The sequence below is a fragment of the Bombus fervidus genome, chromosome 7 (genome assembly GCF_041682495.2).
Source record: "Bombus fervidus isolate BK054 chromosome 7, iyBomFerv1, whole genome shotgun sequence".
NCBI lineage: Eukaryota > Metazoa > Arthropoda > Insecta > Hymenoptera > Apidae > Bombus > Bombus fervidus.
In genome coordinates, this window is record NC_091523.1 from 17886249 (window position 1) to 17908149 (window position 21901).

At 36.6% G+C, this 21901-nt stretch overlaps 4 protein-coding genes across 5 annotated transcripts in view; 2 read left to right on the top strand and 2 right to left on the bottom strand.

Moving 5' to 3' along the window:
* LOC139989111 (uncharacterized) overlaps positions 1-21901 on the bottom strand; it is a 32470-nt gene extending 10569 nt beyond the window's left edge. The window contains exon 1 of the mRNA XM_074111840.1: positions 21788-21901. The gene's annotated coding sequence lies outside the window, so the exon portion shown is untranslated. The remainder of the gene's footprint in view (positions 1-21787) is intronic.
* Positions 3998-6197, top strand: LOC139988669 (uncharacterized). Its single transcript, XM_072006340.1, has one exon. The coding sequence runs from the start codon at positions 4143-4145 to the stop codon at positions 5169-5171; it is 1029 nt and encodes a 342-aa protein (XP_071862441.1). The 5' UTR covers positions 3998-4142; the 3' UTR covers positions 5172-6197.
* LOC139988668 (odorant receptor 10-like) lies at positions 6337-10542 on the bottom strand. Of its 2 annotated transcripts, XM_072006339.1 has the most exons (6): positions 9849-10542; positions 9381-9787; positions 9203-9302; positions 9045-9146; positions 8553-8708; positions 6337-6579 (listed from the first exon to the last, which is right to left on the bottom strand). In XM_072006339.1, the coding sequence occupies exons 1-6, from the start codon at positions 10140-10142 to the stop codon at positions 6514-6516; spliced, it is 1125 nt and encodes a 374-aa protein (XP_071862440.1). In that variant the 5' UTR covers positions 10143-10542; the 3' UTR covers positions 6337-6513. The 2 variants fall into 2 exon arrangements, with proteins under 2 accessions (XP_071862440.1, XP_071862439.1); XM_072006338.1 differs by lacking the exon at positions 6337-6579 and having other exon boundaries at positions 7361-8708.
* LOC139988670 (tetraspanin-7) lies at positions 11902-15064 on the top strand. Its single transcript, XM_072006341.1, has 5 exons — positions 11902-12112; positions 13146-13334; positions 13624-13794; positions 14509-14640; positions 14880-15064. Exons 1-5 carry the CDS (start codon positions 12035-12037, stop codon positions 15033-15035), a joined length of 726 nt encoding a protein of 241 aa, XP_071862442.1. The 5' UTR covers positions 11902-12034; the 3' UTR covers positions 15036-15064.

Sequence of the window (21901 nt, forward strand, 5' to 3'; positions counted from 1 at the left end):
GTTCGTGGATATGACGTGTAATAAAACGATGTGGAACTGGTAGGAAATCACATACTTCTGAATGCGATAAGTTAGATATTCAGTTAGTTATAGGATAGCTTACTCGCGCCACTTACAAACGGCGATATTTATGAAATAACTGGAGAGGTAGACTCTCATACGCCGTTATTTATGTATCAAACATACGGATATTTCGAGTTTAGCCAGACGTTTAGTCTTACGTTTCAACTTGAAAGGACTATTGTGAACAGAGATTTATGAAAAGACGGGAACAACGATGTACATACGTATATGTGAAAAACAAGATATGTAAATGATTTTTTACGTCGAAATTCAAGGGGAAAGATTGGATTTCACAGTGGGAAACTTATTATTCATCGACATTTGACAAGAAGATCCATCGATCGCTGTGATTGCGTAGGGCAAAGGTGAAATCATTTGTCTGAAGGTGACACAGTGATATATCGGAGAATCGTCCGGCAATGACTTGGATTTTTTATAGGAAATAGCACTGCTGGGCCAAATTGTTCAAATGCCCGTACAATTGCAAATGGCTGAGGTGTGTGCCGCGTCATTCGTTCGTCACAGTCCTCTTACCAGGTGGCACACGCAGTCCAACGATAAATAACCATATCTGCCACAAATTGTTTGGAAATTGAACGGCGCTAAGGTAACCGGTCCTACGTCAAAAATGGATATGCCGCTAGCTAACATTTCTCGCGATAAATTTCTCCCCGACGATAAGGCATCTCCACACTAAAGCGAAATGGTTCGGAATAATGAAACGATCTTTATACCGTATTTAGTGTAAGAGCAGTTAAGGTACGTTATACTAATAACGATATATTATCCACAATTAAAATGTGTATCGAATCATTTTAAAGGATAAAAGTAGATAGATGTTACGGAGACTTTCATCGACGACGACGGTATTAAATTATTTTTTCCATTAAAATCATTGTTATCGTCTCATCATTGTCTCATGATTAATAATTAACACGTGAAAAGAGGAACGTAATTATTAGAACATTAAGACGTAATTATGCTTGTTATTATAATATTACATGTTGTAACTCATTGTGTGTGTGTCCCCCCCCCCCCCCCCCACGCCCAATTAACTCGATCGAAGACTTAATTAACTCAAGAGAAGAAGGGAGGAGAAAGGGCAAAATAACAGAATGCGTATTTGCAATGTAAGATATATTTCATCTAGTATCGCAACGATGACAGTGGAACGACGCCACGCGATTGGAATTATCATCTCAAAATTATTAGTATCATCGATAGTTAATCTTAGAGGTAGTGCCTCTTGCCAAATCGCATATAACCATAATCTTCGAATTGTTCCCTTTTCCCGAATATCATATGACCATAATCGTCAAACTGTTGTCGTTTACTTACGAAATCTACGAAATCATCATCGTCGACAAGCAGATTTTCTATATTATACACGAGCAAAAAAGTGCTACTTAATCGAAATATTACTTAATCGTAATTAATTATGCAACGTCCTTACTACGACACGTGTTCCTAGCACAATTCAAACAAAAGTGTTTTCCGGGTTGTCGCTACGAGGAAGTTTATCACACCTCTGTAACTTAATAAATTGAAAATAATCGATTTTGTTTTTCTTTGTTTCCCTCGTGACTTCTCGCATTTTTAACAAACTTGATATTTTTTCGTCAATGTCGTGCCAATTTCGAAGCAAGGACGCGATATACGTAGCTTTCAAGTCGTATGTTACGTCAAAGCGAAGTACAAAGTACAAAATGTTCAAAGAACATCGTAGAAAAGGAGATACAATCTCTAGACTGTATTTCTATATTTTCTAAAATGACATTAACACGTTTCGTGTCACGGCTACCATACGGTCTCTCCTACACGTTCAACTTTCAATCGAAATCACGTATCAACGTTTTCAACGTCTGTAAAAATAATTGCTAACATATACTATCGATGGTGTACCATTTATGTACTTGGGCTGATCGTCCGCCATGTACATCGATCGGTGTCCACGCCAGTGTATTACATCGAAGAAGAATTTACAACTAATTTAAAATTCATTTTCGTATTCGAATTAGTCTTTATAAAGCTATTTACATACGACTTCCGTACGATATTCAATGTTAATTATTATATATAATGTTTTTAATTAAACGTATAACGAATCGAGTAAACTTTATACCCATCCTTGTAGCAAGTTCGGCGGCTGTTTCACATTTGGCATAAAATAACCAAATGACCGGCATCATGCAAATTGGGGCAAAAGCTATATTTATACGTAGAAAACGTTAGAGTTCGATCGATTAAAATGTTCGATCAAAATTACTACGATATGTTACGATTAAAAACGATTAATATTCCGAACGACTGTCACGTATAACAAAATTATATTATCGGACGCGAGTACACGGGATTAACGGTTCACGTTACCGCAAGGAAAGATGGGCCGAGGTTAGCCGTCGTTCACCTGTACGATAGAGGTCCGAAAATCGGCGAAAAAGTTTGCACGTGGCTTTTTATACAACAGCCGCTGCATCATCCCCGGTATGTCGGGGCAACGTTGACGGGCTATTCGAATTTTAATTCACGTAGCTGTGGTTTGATAAAGAATTTTCTTGGCCGCGCAGACATCACCCGTGTCGAGCGTTCGATATTCCACGGCGGTATCCGAAGATTGGCAGTTGGAATAACCGTATTACCGTTTTACCATCTTGACTTTTCTCTCTGTTGAACAGTGTAGGCCGTTTCATCTAGCCCCTTAACTCGAACTTAGTGACTAAGTGAAACCGTGAACAGCGCTGTACATTACGCTTTGCCGCTTTCAACGAGTTTCCGCATAACGCACAACAATTTTCGTCTTATTGAATTTTCAATCATTCAAATTAATTAAACGATAAACCGAAGGTATATAAGAATATAGTACAGGACTGTGAAGATACAAAACACGATTGCGTGCAAATAAAAAGATATATAATAAAGATATAAGCGTATGCTTTTGAGTGTAGCTGATCAATTCGTAAGAAGATTCGTTTCCCTTGATAACCGAGTCGATGAATTGCTAATCGATGATTATTCAACTTGCTTTACGGTATTGTCAATCGCGTAACTCTCGTAAATATTTATAGATTCGTAAAAGTTTTCAATTTTCCATTCTGTCCTATTAGATCAAGGTAATTAAATAAATGTTAACGATATCAAGATTCGAGGAACCAACGAGGACTTGAACGAAGCGATGTGTGTCTTTACACGTATATGGACGACACGTTTTCGTGAAATATCGTCACCGATATTACCGATATTACATGCAAAGTGTATTATTAAATGCACTTACCTTGTGAAATCGTTTGCATACGCGATCGTTTCTCATGTTAAATATACGTGTAATAAGGCTACTACTTTTGATAACGGTACCAAGTTTCACCTATTTGCTACAATTACTTTACCAAATTTGAACAATGTATTCGAAAAATTTATATATTTATTATTCACGATATTAACGTAATTTTATTCGGTTAATCAGATCAGATATACACTACGCGACAACGCCACTAATTATGGTACGTACGTATAAGAGAAAATGTTTGTTTAACTTCTATTCACTTTTACATAGCGATACTTTTAAGTTCGATGTAAAATGTTGGCAATAACAGCTTTTAAATACTATTATACGTATATCAAATTTTATTCACTCGTCAAATTCAAGGAATAGTCGTTTCATAAAAATTATTATACGAATCACCTGCACGTTGATCCATCGATGCTTGTTATCTAAGACAGTTGGCGCGATCAACTTTACAGACACATACATCTTTTCGCTTACTACGGAGCTTGCGACCACAGTATGGACGGAATTCGTATACGCTACACAGGCAACGAAGCGAGAAACAAAATTTCACGTAACTTCGTACGAAGTCACGGTCATGGATTATGACAGCTCTTCGATGGCTTCGGTATTTCTAGTGCTTCGAACGTATCCTATAAATCAAACCGATGTCTCTTCAAAAATCCAATCGTTTCCTATCTCCTCACCTAAATTTATCGCTCGTTATCCATCGTTCGTTGTACGGCATTTGGTTGCCGCCTTTAATAAAGACGGTCGCGCGTAGTACCATCGTTTCAAGCGCTCCGCAACAGTGATAATGTCCGAGGATGTTAGCGTAACGATTCAAAAGGGCCTGTCGGAATGGTGGAACGAAGAAACCGAGTATATTTTTCAACGAATCGAGCGATGGGCTGCGTACGCAAGAGGTTACAACCGGTTGAGGTCGCAAAGACTATCGAGAGGTCGTATGACCATGCAAGGGGGACAGGAGCCACGCTGGAGTATTTCCTCCAACAAGCTGATCATCGACGATTGCTCTTGGAGTCCGCGTTTTCATAGCTTGAAAAAGTCACGACGAAAATCTCGGCCGGAGGAAACGAAGATCGATTGCTGCGCAACTCTCAACTACCAATCGAACAGCAATTTGGACAGCTCTTGCCTGGAAACCTATAGATACGACCATAGTATTTACTTCAAGACGATCGGCGACATTAAAAATGACAAGAAACAGGTTAACGTTACCACGAACGGAGAAGAAGATGGGATTTCTGTTAGCAGCGAGGAACTGGTCGAATGGCACGTTGATACAGTGTCAGGATTTATCGCCAGTCAGCTATTCGAAGATACGTTCGCCGATCACGATAAAGAAAATGCCCTGAATTCTACAAGAAATTCTCATCAGGATGCCAACAGGAGGCAACTTGACTCTGTCGCATGGTTCAACGTGGATTTGTCACAGCTCGATTTAGACGAAGACGACATCACCGTGACGGTTACCAATCAGCTAAATAACGAAAACGATTTGACAATTTTCGAGAACGAAGAGCAAACGAATAATAATTATATTCAGGACGAGGAAACCGTCGTGAAAACAAACTCGAAGAATCGAACGAAATTAAGCTGCGTGGGCCAAGATGAAAACAAGGCGAAGGAAACGCAGCCCGAGGAAGGAACCAAGAAATTTCTTGACGTTCGAAGAACCAAAAGATCATACAGAACGGTTAAACAACAACCAGTCGTAGGCGATAACGAAGTGGTTTGGCCTAGTGTATTATTAAATTACACTAAAAACATCAGCCCCTCCAATTCGCCGCATCATTACAATGATGCCACGAAAATAAATTAGAAGACAAATTTTCACGACGCGATGGATTTGATTTTACGTCTCAACGATAACGTTGACAAACCTTTCAAAAATAAATGCACCTACGTTTTAATGTTACAGTTATCTGTATAACATCGTTCCACTCTATTACAATACCTAATCCTTTTTCTATCAAACTCTTCAAATCAAAATCATAATTTTATCAATCATATTCCTCGTAAATGTACGATGGAAAATAAATCACATTCGTCTCCTATACAAATCATTATTTTATAATCCGTCGCTGATGCAGTTATCGAATAAGTTTCATATCTGCTTTGTGTTTTTTCTATCGATGAGAGTTCTTAATGACGAAAAGATGGAAAATTTCATTCGACCAAGCACGTACGTTACATACGACGATTCCGGTGTACCATTATTTCAGAGTTTATTAGTTTTATTAATCTCGCCGATGCGTTTAGTTTTCATGCCCGTTTATACATCAAAATACGATACGTATCGCAAACGCTATCCGCATCGGGTAGACACGCAACTTTTTTACAGAAATAAAATTACCATATTCCATCCTCAACGAATTCTGTGTTTTTCATCTTTCGACTGTCGACAGAAACCTCTTTTAAGCAATATTCCTTCAATCTTGACGATACTTGTGCACGCAACGTTGAATAGGAACGAATACTATGGATAAAGATATGAAACTAAACTTTAGTTAAGCGCACTTGCATTTATCGAGTGTACAAAGTTATTCTTCTTGAAAACAGAGCATCGAGACAAATTCTTGTGCAAAGTTTATTTTAGACTTTCGATCGATTTTTTCATCGATAATTATGTCTTTTTTTTTAACATCTATTATCAACAACAACAATAAAAGTAAACGAAGGATTCGATTGTAGGAACGACTCATGTTACATTATATTCTATTAGTGACAAAAGTATCTAGTCAGTTTGCAGGTTCGGGCGCATATTTACAAGCATGAAATTAAGAACCACAAATTAAGAGAACCAGAAAGTGTATACAGTGGCAAATACATCGTAGATCGAACAAAATCTTGATTTCATCTTCTCCCCTCCCCCGCCTCCCTTTAGATATAAATACGCACGGGCCTATGAACTAACCTGATACTACGGACAAAAGAAAAGCTATCGGTTGACAGAATAATTATCATAAAACGGGTAATTACAAATGATCTTACCGTAGCATTATATTAAAAAAAAGTTATAGCTCGATATAAACTTGTTTCCTATAATAATTTGGTGGTTACAGAGCTTAGTTTGCAATTGGAATTTTAATCGCGACTACCACGATAAAAGCATCGTTCCATAATATACAATTAAAACAATGTCCATATTCTTTTATTCGCATTTATTTTGCATTATCTTCGATCACGATACGTAAAGTGGTGAAGATGGAGAAAGTATTGGACAGATACTGAAATATTATCAACTTATTAATCATAATGTTATTCTTAATTAATTCATTCGTAACAATTGAAGAGATTGCAGCTATATCTTTGTTTTTTCACAATTTGATTAAGAGAAAAACCTATACACATACCACACACATACATGTTCTGACTAACTCGTCAATGCACAGCCTAAATTGCTCAACATAGAAACATGAAATCTGGAGGATATGCTTCTTCCATAACGTAAACCACTCGCTAAAAAGCGATTGTTTCAAAATCATGTCCTAAGGGAATGGAACGAGGTGAAACGTGTTTTTACGGACTCTTCGATGTCTCTTAGGTCGAATGAGATTCCGATTTAAGTATAGCTTAGAAACGTTACCTATACAAATACATAGAGGCGTGATTCAAAATTTTGCCTTACTCAACGCCTAAAGGAACGAATTTAGATACAGATGTGAGTTAGAGGACTGTACTTTTTCACTTATAACAATTATCTCTAACACACAGATGTCATTTGTAAAAAAATCTGTAAAAGCGTTTCAACGATTCTCAGAAATTTCACCCCTAAGAACGTAGAAAGGACCGTAAAAGAGAAGAGTGATATATCTTGCCCGGTAGAGTACGTTTCTCTGGTGGTCCCCTGATAGTTTTTTTTTCAAAGGTAATTCATATCTTTGCAAAAATATAGCTAAGAAACTAAAAGACGTTAAATAAACAAAACAAAAAAAAAAAGAAAAAAAAGGAAAAGAAAAGAGAAGAGAACGCGAAAAAAGAAGCGAAGAAAGAGAGAAGGAAAGAGAAAAATAATCCTTTACAAAATATCAGTCCAATATTAGTCACCATGACCTACAGACCGTCTGCGCGTTGCTCGTGTTTCAATGATCGTCAAAGACTCGCTGATTACCACGACCAAGCGCGTACGCGCTCGTATACTCCAGTAGTCGTCAGCGATTGATCGACAATGCGTGTTGTCCCTAAATGTGTGGATAAATTGGTGTTTCAGTTATCTTTCTGTACTTCAGAATCAGTCGTCTTAAGAACTTTTAGAAATATTCGACAACTTCTAAGAATATTTCACTGCATTAAATAGATTATCGTGTAACTGAAAATTTGTGTAAATTGTTTGCGTTACAATCGACACCGACTCCACATTGACTGCAAAACGTTGAAATTTATATATTTTGAAAAAAGGATTATTTTTCACATTTACGCGCGTTCGCTTCTTTTCTCTTTTTATTTGCACGTCAGTTTCATTCCTTTTCCCAATTTTAACGCATACCTCGCTCGATTTGGATAGTTACAGAAAGAAAATACAGAGATAGCTGTAGTTTTGGGATGCTGCTTGTGTATACGTATATAGTATGTATACTTGCTTGTGTTTTGTTTAAGTGAAAATGGCGCGGTCCTGCGCGAGGGATTAAAGTTACCAACAAAATGTTTTAACAACCGTTGTCTGGTTTAAAGCGAGACATCATACGGTGGAAAAAATTTTTTTATAGGTCGAGTAGGGTGCAGGAACGACTTAATTTCCTTAGATAAAATCATACATTTTGTTATACATTAATTTTGGCATTTTGGCATTCCCTACGAAAAAGTAACAACCTATTTATGTCGAAAAACTATCAGTTTAGCAGATATTATAACTTCAATTTGTCAAATATGTCTGGGTGTTTAGTTTCAGTAGTATATTATAAAGTTATACGTTGCTCTATGTTATTTTATGATATGGATTTATAATATTATAATCTACGATATCTGTTATTTATAATGGGTAATTTATATAACTTTATATAACTATTTCGTATTTTTCCATTTACTCCGAAATCACGAAAACTGCGTTTTAGAACTTGCTACCAAGTAGAAGATCATTTTTCCTTTTCTTTTCTTTTTCTTTTATAAATTGATATAATACGTATGTATAACTAATAATATGTACAAAATGGAGCTCGCTTGAAAATACTGCAATTCCTTCCAATCGATATTTGATCCTTACCGAACAAAAATAACGCAAAGAAAGCTCTGGTATTATGCAACTCACAGAGAGAGTTATCGGTTCCTGACATTCCAGCATAGTCAATAGATTCTTTTGCATTTCTAACTTCTGCTTGTACCATATTATGTCGTATGCACTCCGTGAGACATTTATGCTCTAAGGCATAGGAAGGATTAGTAGTATTTAAAGAAACATAAGTTACAAATTATACGCGGAAAGAGGTAGTCATACGATATGAGAGAAACGAAACGAAACGAATACAGCATCTCGTCGCAACAACAACAAGCACTTATAATTTACAACACGTCGTTGTTTTTTTTATCTTTTTAACGTCTGCATCGTCAATCGCTAGCAAATTATGAAAGCAATTTTCGCCTGTTAAATATCTTTTTGCACCACGAAACGTTTCATAAATATAATCAGAGTTTCATCGATAAAAGTGGTCATATTACTACCTCCTTCCTTACACCTAAACAATAGAACCTGGTTTACCATATCTTTCATGTAATCGGCTGACCACGCGTATACGTAAATCTCCGCAAGTACAGTGAGGCATACAGTTACGAACTGTATTTTCACCATTGGCGGTACATCCTAGACGTAAGCTATTTAGTGAATTTGTCGCACAAAGTATTACAAGCTTCACTTACCACGAGTAATATAATGCCACATAAAGTTAGAGCAGACGTGCTTACTCCTATAGCGTAAAGCACTATGAAACGAAAATTATCCACCACTTCTTTTGCGTATCTAGAAAAAAAAAAAAAAAAAAAGAACTCACGATAAACCTGAACGCTTCGTCCACGCGTTGTAAAACCTCACTCTTACCTTCTCAAACGTAATTGTTTCTCAACGCAAACGATCAGCGTACTAACGTCTGCAGTCCTTTTTAGTTCCATGGCCAAACACTGGAATCTCGCGGCGGTGAACCAAAACAGAAGCGATCCAAACATGCTTAGGCATATATGTGCAACGCATTGATAGCTGAGGATAGACTGCTGCATGTATATGATAACGTACACTGGCGTATAATTAACGCGAAATGGATATTCCGCTTCGCTTGGGAAGGATAGCGGCAAGATTGCAGGTCCTATCGAAAAAGCTGTCGCAGCCAGGTATATACACATAATAGAAATTGCATAAAAGACGCTGCATCGCGCGATAAGCTTGGAAAAAATTTCCCTTTCGTATTCTCGCGCTTGTTTAACGCAGATTATCATTTCCTCGACTACGTGCTGTAATCCATTGTTAAAGCGTTTTCAATCAAACGTAAGGTAGAAACGAATGAAAACTTACTTGCAGAGAATCGTGATTGATCAAGCAGATAATAGACTGAACTATAGCTTGACTCACGCCTAAAAACAGGCAGGTACATTCGGAAACAATGATTATATCGTCTAGATGCAGATAAATCGAATATAGCAGAGGCAGGAGAAGCATACAAGCGCTAATAACGCTACTGATCTGCAAAATTTTGTGAACCAGAGTTCGCGTTCCACTGCTATTGATAGGAAGCGGCCAACAGAAAGTCAAAGCTACGCTAAACCAAACGATGTCGATCACTTTCTCCGGCGTTATTCGTTTCGGCATAATTTCAAGAGACTGCGTACTTTGTACGAACGAAATAGAAAATTCGACAGAAGGATATTCGTTCGGTTCAAAACATCGCTACCTCGCGTCCAAGACAACTGACCGTTTGCGGACGTTTGAATCCGTATGAAATTTTATCCTGTACACCCGAGCGATTTAATAAATCATATGTCGTAAATCGATACACTTGCGAACAAGTGTTGTTGATTTCGTTGCCGGTTTCTTGCACTGCTGGTTGATCCAACGATGACAATTATTGTTTGCATTATACATGTATAGTAAGGGGCAAGCAGGTGCAGAGGGAGGCGATCTCACGCAACAGAGTTAGCGTTCGTGGATATGACGTGTAATAAAACGATGTGGAACTGGTATGAAATCACATACTTCTGGATGCGATAAGTTAGATATTCAGTTAGTTATAGGGCAGCTTACTCGCGCCACTTACAAACGGCGATATTTATGAAATAACTGGAGAGGTAGGCTCTCTTACGCCGTTATTTTTGAAAGGACTATCGTGAAATTGACTATAATGAAGCTGTGTAGAATCAAATGTACGTAAGAATCGCAGAAATTTATGGAAAGATTGAAACAGCGATATACATATATGTAGAGATAAATCGGTACCAACTACGAAGAGTTCGTTGTTCGTTAATATAGTAGCAAAAGTGTCGTCGCTGTGATTGCGTACCGCGAAGATGAAACCATTTGTCTCAAGGTGATACAGTGATTTGATTTTTGATAGGAAATAGCAGGGGCGGTGCACTGCTGGACCAAATTTTTCTGATAGATGCGGTCTAACGGTAAGAACCGATCGATCGTAAATCGTTCCGATGTTAAATAACACCAAACTAACCGATTCTACGTCAAAAATGGGTCGTCTCTAACACGCACGACAAGACAAATTATTGTTGCTCTGAAGAGTATTCCTCGCAAGTTCACATTGTCCGTTACAATAACGCAATACACTCTCTGAGCCAAGATGGTTCGTGTAGGTGAAACGAATTTTATACGATGTTTAACGTGACATTTAGTGTCCGTTATAGTTTCAGAATGATAACATTTTATAATCGAGTGCAATCGAGTGATTAATTTTAAAAATAGGCAGATGTTACGGAGCCTTTGTACGGTCAACGACCATAACGAATAATGCAAGGATGAAGGAACACCGAGGGAGAAATCAATGACATTTCAAGATTTAGAAGATCATCTGGAACGGTTAAATAACAAATACTCCTTTTTCTATCGACGAGAGTTCTTAATGACGAAAAGATGGAAAACATACGACATTCCGGCGTATTATTCATTCAGAGATGATAAGGTTTTATTCTCGTTTTTGTTTCATTAGTCGATCAAACTATAGGTAATAGGATATTGGACAAGTCAAAGGTGAATTTTTCTTTTTAATATTAAATCGTCTATTCGCTAACAAGGAAACTATGTAGTTTCGTATGTACGCGTAACACGTTAATTTTGATAGAATTGATTTTATTTACAGATTCGTAATCTCAAACGATCGTTTAGCTGCGTAATCTTCAAATTAGAAAATGTCAATTCTTTCTCATCTAATACACGATCGCAAACTAAGCCGCATCGCGTTTCGAAGAAACTACGTGTAATTAAAGTTTTGTCTATCATAAAATAATTTTAAAGCGGAAATCGCGTTCCGTTTCATTGATAGAAGCTGTTAAAACAGGACGGACGGATGCTACAGAGCGCATGTACGGTTGGTGGGGCTAGCCACGCACGCAAACACGTAAACTCGTGCAATCCTGCTGCAAATCGATCGACTTCTCACTTGCTTCGAGAGTGTAGTGCGTAGTACACTCTGAAAATTGAATCGTAGGACAGGACTTCGACTACGAGAATAGAAAATAATTTCAAAATCGATCGACATGACGAAGGATTGGGAAACGGTGGCCACGATGGCTTGCATGAAAGGCCTGCTGATACTGTTCAACTGTGTTATGTGGGTAAGGGGCTGTTTCTTTTCCTGTAATCCACCCTTGACACGTAGACTCGAGAAAACCTTGGAATACCTTTCACCCAACTGTTGCACGATATATCGTCGTTTCGATGTCACAGCGTTATTCCAACGTCTTTCTCCATTCAACTCATCTTTATCCCATTCTTTTATCGTTCGTTATTATCACGCAGAAAGGACGTAGAAAGTAAGTTCGAAAGATGATGCGTCAATTTTAAAGTTGTTCGAGTCATTAGGGCACATGCTGATCTTTCTGCGAACAAGAACGTTTCGAAGGGAGTTTACCGATGTTTCGTGCAGATCTGGCACAAGTTGATGAGAAATTATCAACGAACAGTGAAAATCGATAGGCAAGGATACTTTGCGATAGTTTGAAATTGACAACGACTGAAAGTATCGGAGCTGTTAAAGATAAAATTACGTTTTATTAGCGTAACAGGAAAAGAATGTATTCGACGAGTTTAGTTACACGATCAAATTGACATTTTAGTATAGAATTTGCTTACTTGGTTAAACTTAATGTCGTTGAATATTTGTTATTCAGTTATTTAGTTGGAAAAACGCGGGATATCATTTGGTTTGTTATCGGTGTGTATACGTTATTCGTGCTATCAACATCCTGCTCTTACGTAGATGAACGTTATCGTCAAACTTATCGTAACCTTTTTCCCTGACAAATCGTTAATCGTACAACATCTGTTCGAATTAAGCTAAATTAAACGAAACTCATTATTTTACTAAGAATAACAGTTACTATATACATATATGTAAAAAATAAAATATTTGTACGTTGTACTAGTAATAATTGTATTATTTGGCGTTCCAACAATTAATCACTATAATTGTTACTTTAGAGAAAGATAGCAATTTGAATTACAATTCGACCGGACAAGATCCTCTATCTATCGTATAGCACAGGTGCCATCTTTTTCCATTTGGTTTGATAGTACACATAAGTAAAATTTAATAAAAAAAAAAAAAAAAAAAAAGTGAAAAGTAAATCATTTGTGTAAATCGCTTAGGTATTTGGCATATTGCTATTTTCCATCGGAATTTGGATGCGAATTCAACTTCACGATTACATGGACGTAAGTTCGGAGAACAGCAGGGCAGCTTTATTGGCATTGGCTTGTCTGGGCGGTATTTTAACTTTGACAGCGACGCTCGCTTGCTGTTGCACAATTCGCGGCCATCCAGCCCTCTTATTTCTGGTAAGCGAATTATATTTGCTATTAATTACTTGCTATTTTGCCATTTTCCCATTTTCCCATTTACGGGAAATCTCTGTCACCTTTTATCTCCACAGGTTGTGTCACTACTTGCATTTCAAACCGTAAGAATAAATTTCTTGATTTCTACCAAACGCGTATCATCGATTCGATTAGAAAATCCGTTGTCCTTAAATACGTTGACTCGTTAAATCTATAATTAATCATATCATTAGCCTTACAGAATGGAATTTCACTTTACAAGCTGTTTACTAAAAGATTTTGTTCGCAGTACGGTGCATTCTTAGCTATCGTTGCATTGCTGGAACTTGCGGCTGGTGCATCGATTTATGCTTACCGTACAAATTTAAATGAAAAATTCGACCACGATCTCAATCAAACAATGTCCGTCTATAGGCACGACGAGACCAAGACCATCCACATCGACACTATGCAGTCTACAGTAAGCGAACGTATATTTACTATTTACAAATGCAAAACAACTACAGAACAAATTATTTTTGTTTAATTCCTTATCTTATTCGATATTGCTCTCTTACTCTACGTAATTTATATTTATCTCTTTCATTTATTACTTTCATTATACGACATATTATTTTACATAATAGGTATTCTTAGAAAAATACATCGTAGTAAACGGTAATTACCTACTATTTGCGTTGCCAGAGGTGTCTAAGTACACAGCTATCTGTGGCACTGATACAACTACTAGGAGAATATTACGTGCTATTTAGCGATGGTAGCTAGCGTACTTTTCCTTAACCATTAAAAGCAACGGAGATATTTCGAGTAGTAAATAGTGTAAATGCCTTACTAACGTATGAGAAACGTGGGAGCCATACGAAACACCGAAACAGCCGCCAAGAGATTGGTACATTGTATAGGAAAATAAAGAAAATTATGCGTATAAAATAGTGCACTTATTAAGAGACTCGCGTGGGCGGCAACATGGATCGCTATTTGGGCAGCGAAAGCCTGGTAGGTGTAAGTTCTTTTAGACGCGGCAACAGGAAACAGGAAACAGGATCGGACACCTTGGTTTCCTCGAGAAATCGAACGATGAACGATTTCGTCTGCACCTCGACGATCCATATTGCCGGCTCTACTATAAACAGAATCGTTGAATCGTTGCATAAATGGCGGGCTCTGATTTTAGTTGCAGTGCTGCGGTAACAGAGGTTTCGCAGATTGGTCCGACATGTCTCCACCGATGGAAATTCCACTGTCTTGCTGCAAAGTGGCAGAAGATGTGTGTAACGTTAATGACGTAAACGATATTTATACTCAGGTAAGAGGAAAACGAAAGCGATATAGTTGCGATATAAGCGAAAGTTGTATAAGAACAACCGTATTATGGTTGTAATCTAGAAATAACGATTTAGAAATACAAATTACGTTGAGAGAGATTTTGTTCGTACGTTACGCGTACCTCTTCCAACAACACGACTTTCTTCTAACAAAGATATTTATAGGAAAGTTAAGTTGTTCGAAGGGAAAAGTTACAATAATTCGAATGAAAATTTTCAGGGCTGCTACACTCGTGTGTTACGACTGATAAACTGCAACATCGGCTTGGTCGCCAGAATAGCGATCAGCGTAGCATTCTTTCCGCTAATAGGGGTCTTCTTAGCCTGTTGCTTAGCTAGCAACATCAATAAAGTCAAGTACGAGCAGGTTGCTTAGAATTTGCGCCGGTTGCGGAAAAGCTGGTCGTGTCGGTAAGAAAACTGCGCAACGTTCGAAAGTCGTACAATTACGATTTGTAAGAAAATGTCGGAAAGAACAGGACTGTTATTTTTCTTGTTACTTAAGCTTGTAGCTTAAGCGGCACAACCAAAGTTTTACTATTTACTAACGATTAAATTCCAATAGGCAAATACGAATCTCTCTTCCGTTTTTTACGACAACTTCTTTCGACACGTTCCACCCTACGTACACCGTGTGAGAGTTTCTCGCTCCAAGCGAGCATGTATCTTGCTATTACTTTTTACGCTTATAAGTACAGATACAGATTCGAACGAAAAGTTCAACGTGGATCTGTACACTACGTAAAACTACGTGTTAGAGAGTTACACTCTTCGAACGAATGTGAATTTAATCATTCCCATCCTTCGGAGAAACGAGCAATTGATAATTTTTTACATATTACAAGCGTAATTGTAAAAACCTTTTAAATATCTTTATTGTCACGTTCGATTCTCATAAAATTCTTGTAAGAAGAATAAATAGCTACTACGGTCCTGTGCATAGTTGCACAAGAAAGAAAACACAATCGTAGGAGAAGACGGGAATGAAGAATATCAAATACGATAAAATATGCGCGTTTTTACGAAGAAAGAATTTACATTTTACGAAGAACAGATCCACGATTATCGAGGTTAATTAAAGAAAAAGATACGAGTTCCTCGATGCGTCTAATTAACGCAAATTTGATCGTTTTCTTTTTTAATTAAGTCGATGAAAACGAACAACCGCGAAATCGACGATCCTAATGTTTCGTTATGCGGTTAATCGCATAATTAATCGTCCGTTCGGTCTTGCAACGTTAAGAGCGCACAGAAGAACATACATAATTCCATAAAATAAACTGAAATATAATCCGACTTATCTTATTAATCGTTTGGATCATTGCGTTGAAAAATATTCTATCTAATAGAGCAGAGTATTAGACAATTGCAGGAAAATCTCAAGCACGATAGTACTTTCGAACAACGTAATTTAAAGGTATTTATATAAGATAAATGAAACTACGTACATGCATGTATGAAATATCGTGTAAGTATATATCTTTTCAAGCGTATATTTTATGGATATACCACCTGCATAATCTATACTTTTTCCTACTCTTTTATCATTTTAAATATAACCAACGAATTCATTTATCAAATATCTTTAACCTTTAAATTAAGGAAATACGAATATTAAAGGCATAAACTAACGTTTGTAGCTCGGTACAGTTTAAAGTTCAGAAATTGTCAGAAAATATTTCGGAATATATTTCATTCGGCGCCAATATTAAACACGTTTGAAGACTAGAACGCGAAGCAACGTCCGTTCGATAAATACAATCGCGATCCGAAACATCGATATACCACCAATGATCGATCGACGAATACGTATAACCAGATATAAGCGGCAAGAGAAAGTTCCGTTAATTACTGTAATACGCGAAAGTCTTCGAGATACAACTTCAAATTCTATTTTTATTATTAAACAAGACTCGCGTTTACACTAATTTTTACCAACTTTTCTTTAGCTTTAAACGTTACTGTGTTCATATTTTTAATAAAACCAAACATACTATTTACCACTATCAGTTTACCGCTACTATTTTAATAATAGTATTTAGAGATTTAACGTAATTACTTTGTTCTGTTTGCGACAGTTGTTAGCTTGCTCGTTAGTCGCGTTACAATAAAACGTTACATCGTTTGGCTAAAATTTCATTGTCAATGCTCGATGATTTCCTAAATATGAAAAAGGTAACGCGATTGCCTTGTGATGTATGTGATCTTGTATGTATGTATGTATGCATGTATACGCATATATGTTGGTATATATCTATCTTATAGCCAACATTTACCTCATAACGGTGCTACATATCGTGCCGCGAGACACGCGATCATAATTTTATCGTAATTCCGTCAAACGAATCATTGCCTCTTTCACATTGGTATTTCCTTTCGGCTACGATGATATATCATCTTTGAGCGTTATATTTGTTCGGGATTTGGAGTGACAGTCGGTTTATGACTCGGACAGTACATCTCCCGTTTTTGGGAAAATCAAATTTTGGGAAAGGCAATTCGAACTTACTTTTCGATAATTGTGATTTTCCCCATTTTATACCATCTTATAGATATATATGTAGGCATGTACGTGTATACGGATAAAAATATGTTTGAAAAATACTTTTATCATTTTGTATTTTTTCCGTTATCTTTTATTAAGAATTTTATTTCATTCCGTTCCGATTAATATTTGAGAAAATGGCAGAAACAGTTTTTTTTTTTTTCTTTTTTTTTCAGAGATACATCGATCTTTCTTGTTCTTGCGACTTTGCGTAATGTATATTTTTATGCGCATATAAATACATATATAAATTGTTGCAGAGAATTATTACTCTTGAGAACTACGTTGTACGTCGTTTATGTCCATACAATATTTAATGGAGAAATTAAGATCGTTCGATTACATGTCGGCACGTTACACACACACGCGCACACACACACAAAATAAACATGTATGAAAAACATTCTGTTTTCTAACATTCCATTTCGTTACATAGATTATAGACTATATTTCTAGATGGTCCCGGGACACTCCTGTTAAACGTTAGGTAGGAGCTATCGTGGAGTTTTAGTCGGCAAGTCCGACACTACCCCGTCGTTTCCCAGAAGATCGGTGGGATGTCCATGACGACTTGCCCACGTATATAAAAAGAAAAGAAAAAAAAAAAAGAAAAGGAAAAGAAAGAAGAAAGAGAAGAAAGAACTATATTTCTAGCTGTATATATGCACGTATGTACATTGATCTATATTTCGTAACATAAGAGAATAAGAAGACAAATTTTATCATGAATTTTATCATTTTGCTTTTTTGCTTTGTAAGAACACGACTATGTTTTACGTGTTTTAAAAATAGCTTACTATAAGTTTTATCTTTACACTGCTCATATTCGTATTCGTACGTAATTAAACAAAATTCCATGTACGTAGTATACAGATGTTTCTCGTCTAAATGTTTCTGTCTGCTAAAATTTGAAACAAGTTTAGACTAATATATTAATGAAATGAATTGTTAACCGAAGAAAAGTGATTGTCGGTTGTACATTGTTCAATTATACACATACGATACGACTTATTTGATGTATTGTTTTACAGAAATTTGAAAAATTATTTACGTTAATATACGATACACCGTACGTTTTAAAATGCGTAAGAAATTCGATATACGTAAATCCTCTGTTTCTACACAAACAGCGTGTTTCTGCGCCTTTAAGCACATGTGCTATTTAAAGCTCAAGTTAAAGGAACATCGTCGCTCACAAACAGTCACAAATTTCACATATAAATGAAACTGTTAAATCTAAACTATTATAAATAACAAAAAAACAAAATATACATGTATTTATTATATTCGTATTATATTCAAATATTCTAAAATATATATACACGTACATATTATAATGTATGTATAATTATATTTCATTATAATAAATATAGTATTTCAATATATTTAACCCGTCGTCTTTAACACCATTTCGCTTCGAGTGCCGCTTATAGGCGGCGACACTCGAGTCCGGCACCCCATATATCCGGCATCCAAATGACGCATATACAAGTGCTATCTGTAGTCAGTAATATATCTTTTCGTTATCGGCAGAACATTTCCTGTTGGATTAATCGCTTCTTAATGTTACTCATTGTTGAAATCACGCAATATATTTCTATTAAATCCATTGACAGTGAAACAGTCAAAGGTATTTCGTATATACGGTTTTTACAAGAAGACTTAGTTATTTGTTATCTAAGACTTAGGAAAACGTACATACAGCAACCACGCACACTGTGCGTATTTCTGGCGCGCGTTTCCTTTCAGTGACGGTACTTCGGCAGACTGGACTGCCGAAGCGAAGCATACTGGTTCGTTTCTGACTGATTTTAAGTAATTTTTCATTTTTCCCGTATATATGTCGGGTTGTCATTGAAATTGGAATGCAGGCCGTATAACGAATCTTCCCGTGAGTTGGCCCCATCGTTGTGTTGTATACCAGATGATATTTATCGAAGCGAATGTATTACAGAGTTTAACGAGCGATAGCGGTGGTTGAATAATCGAGATGTCGACGACGATTGCGATTTGGGACTCGACGTACTTGTTCACTGGACTAGTCGAACTTATCGGACCGAATCTCTCTGTACCCCTCGGCTCGATCTTTGTTTTGTAAGGAGAGCTATTTAATTACTCCATACACCTCTGTTAGATACACGTCCCTCCCGTCACCGTGGCTACGTTCAACGACGTTCAGTTACGTCGTTTCGAGCCCAAGCCCGCAAAATTTGTTTCGTACGTTTCATCGGTCGAAATTTTGTTCGATTATTAATTTAGGTTTTACGTTAAAATATCACACGTATAAGTAAGAATGCAATGAAATTCAAAAGAAGAGTAATCTTTAAAAAACAATCCCTAAAAGTGTCTATTTTATAGAGAAAGACGATAAAATGTTTTCTAACATTTAAAGTATAAATTCGACAGAAAATTTCGGATTTCGGAACAAACAAACAAACAAATAGTAAAGAACTTGATTAATTTTCTTAACTAATTTCACTTGTCTTTCAACCATTCGATATTTCCTATCAAGTCGAACCTGTTCTCATTATTTCGACTCTTGTTAAATTCAAGCAAAACCGTTCTATTATCTGATAAAGTATCGAAACTTCGTAAAAAAAACTTCTGCTCCTTTCTTTCAAGCTGATCGATAAAAGTAAGCAGATTTCCCTAACGGAGAACCTGGACCAAATTCATTTTACGCTTAGACATCCGACATTTTATGGTTAGAGGATCGACACAACCAGTAATTACGGGGGTTAAATTGCAGAGAAGAAGCCGTTTGCCCAGCACCGAATTACTCGAGCGAAAAGAATCGAACGTAACGATCAGGTTACGGTTTCTTTTGTTTACTTTACTTCCTCGCGCTTAAATGATACAACTAAGAAATAAAATTAGTAAGGTTAATAAAATGATTAATTCATTCCATAAAATTGATACTGATTTCGGAAGGAAAATCGTCGAAAAAATGTTGGCGGTAATAGCGCTCTTGTTGAAAATAATCACTCGTGTAGCAAATAACCGCGATCAGTTGAATGAAACAGAAACGACAGAGCACGGAACAGACAGGCGGGCTACAAATATTAAACGACGTGGCAATATCCGACATCTATCCGTCGATCAGTCGGCTTTTAATTAAATCATGTTTTCAGCAATGGGCGTATTATGTTTCAAAGAAGCGAAGCGAATGCGAAGCGAGGTTATATATCGTATTATCGTATGGCAAGTAGAATTAAGATAAAATCCTACTAATCTTCCTACGAACTTCTATTCTATATATTGTACAAAACATTTTGAAATCTGCGCTTTGTAATGCTAACGAGACACGATTATCGTAATTAATAATCACTGATTATATCGATAAAATTTGAAATGTATCTCAAAACGTATATAAAAATTACCACGTACTTACTTACTAGAATCATACATTTCGCAAAAGTCACCAAAGTATCTAAACAATCAAACACTCGGTATATCAATAAGCCACAATATACGTACATCGCTCGTGGAACCATCTTTATTATCACCACTAATTGTACGTTTAAGACCATTGTTGTCCAAACTGTCCACTAGTTTTTCACTTACCGTTGATCGAGGCATCGTAGCAACGTCCGCTTGTTCAGTGGCCATATTCGGTATTTAAATTAATATATAGAAAGAGAATAACAATAAAATCAAATAAAGAGAATAGTAGAGTTCCCATAAAATTATGAAATACGAAGAAGGTAAAAACAAGTGCTTTCCTATCTTACTTCGTATAATCGCGAATCGTGAAAATTTATTTTTGCCAAAAACTACAATTTCAAACTTTCGATAAAAAGCGGTTAAGACGATAAAAGTTTAGACGCGTAAAGTTAAGACGATAAAAACTCGCGCGATGAATAATACCGACAACTAATAAAATTGGGAACACAGGATCGCAGCCTTGCCAATAAAACAAGTCGCTTTACCTATTCTACCTTATCCATAGGACGTGGTCGCGCCGATGATACCGACCGATACCTTACGACTACAATACGAATATGTCTAATAACGTACAATTAAACGCTTTTAATATCGTTTAATATCGTTTAATATCGTTTAATATCGTTTAATATCGCGAGATAAACTTCAAGAAATGCATTCACAACGTTTTTAAGCTTTTGAGAATTGAGAAAGATATTTTACTCGAAAAGAGTTACAAGATAAAAATCTATGTCGTCTTCGCTCATACAGAAATCAATGAAACTATTTAACGAAGCTAACCACGATCGTGATTAAATATTCAAATATTCACATTTTATTCATACGCGTACTTATATCCGTATGAATATATTTGTCTTCATTCATGATCATCCGTAATTAATTAATCGATTATCAACATTACACAGCATTATTCATGCTGATAAAAATCGCGATGCGCGAGAAGATCTATCCTGAACTAGCAAGTAAAACACACAGAAAGAAAATATGTACTACTACCTACGGGTATAATAAATAACCGCGGTCACTTTGTTCGTAAAAAATTCTACGCGATACAACCAGTCGCCCACGTCGATTTGGATCTTTCGTCCTACGACATGATTGAGCGACTGGAGGGACAAAAAAAAAAGCATGCGACTCACAGTTACACACGAAGAACGATGTCGACGATGTTGACGTGCTTCGGAAGAAACCATCATGAAGGCTGTCATCCTGGAAGAATTATCAAACCTTACGATAAAATGTAAACAGGTTGT

Bases quoted from the DNA above. Each gene is read 5' to 3' on its own strand.
- LOC139988670 (XM_072006341.1), top strand. From the start codon at position 12,035: ATGACGAAGGATTGGGAAACGGTGGCCACGATGGCTTGCATGAAAGGC. The intron at 13,335-13,623 runs GTAAGCGAATTA...TTTTGTTCGCAG, and splicing joins ATCCAGCCCTCTTATTTCTG to TACGGTGCATTCTTAGCTAT. The intron at 13,795-14,508 runs GTAAGCGAACGT...CTCTGATTTTAG, and splicing joins TCGACACTATGCAGTCTACA to TTGCAGTGCTGCGGTAACAG.
- LOC139988669 (XM_072006340.1), top strand. From the start codon at position 4,143: ATGTCCGAGGATGTTAGCGTAACGATTCAAAAGGGCCTGTCGGAATGG.
- LOC139988668 (XM_072006338.1), bottom strand. From the start codon at position 10,142: ATGCCGAAACGAATAACGCCGGAGAAAGTGATCGACATCGTTTGGTTT. The intron at 9,303-9,380 runs GTAAGAGTGAGG...TTTTTTTTCTAG, and splicing joins AAACAATTACGTTTGAGAAG to ATACGCAAAAGAAGTGGTGG. The intron at 8,709-9,044 runs GTAAACCAGGTT...CCTATGCCTTAG, and splicing joins CCGATTACATGAAAGATATG to AGCATAAATGTCTCACGGAG.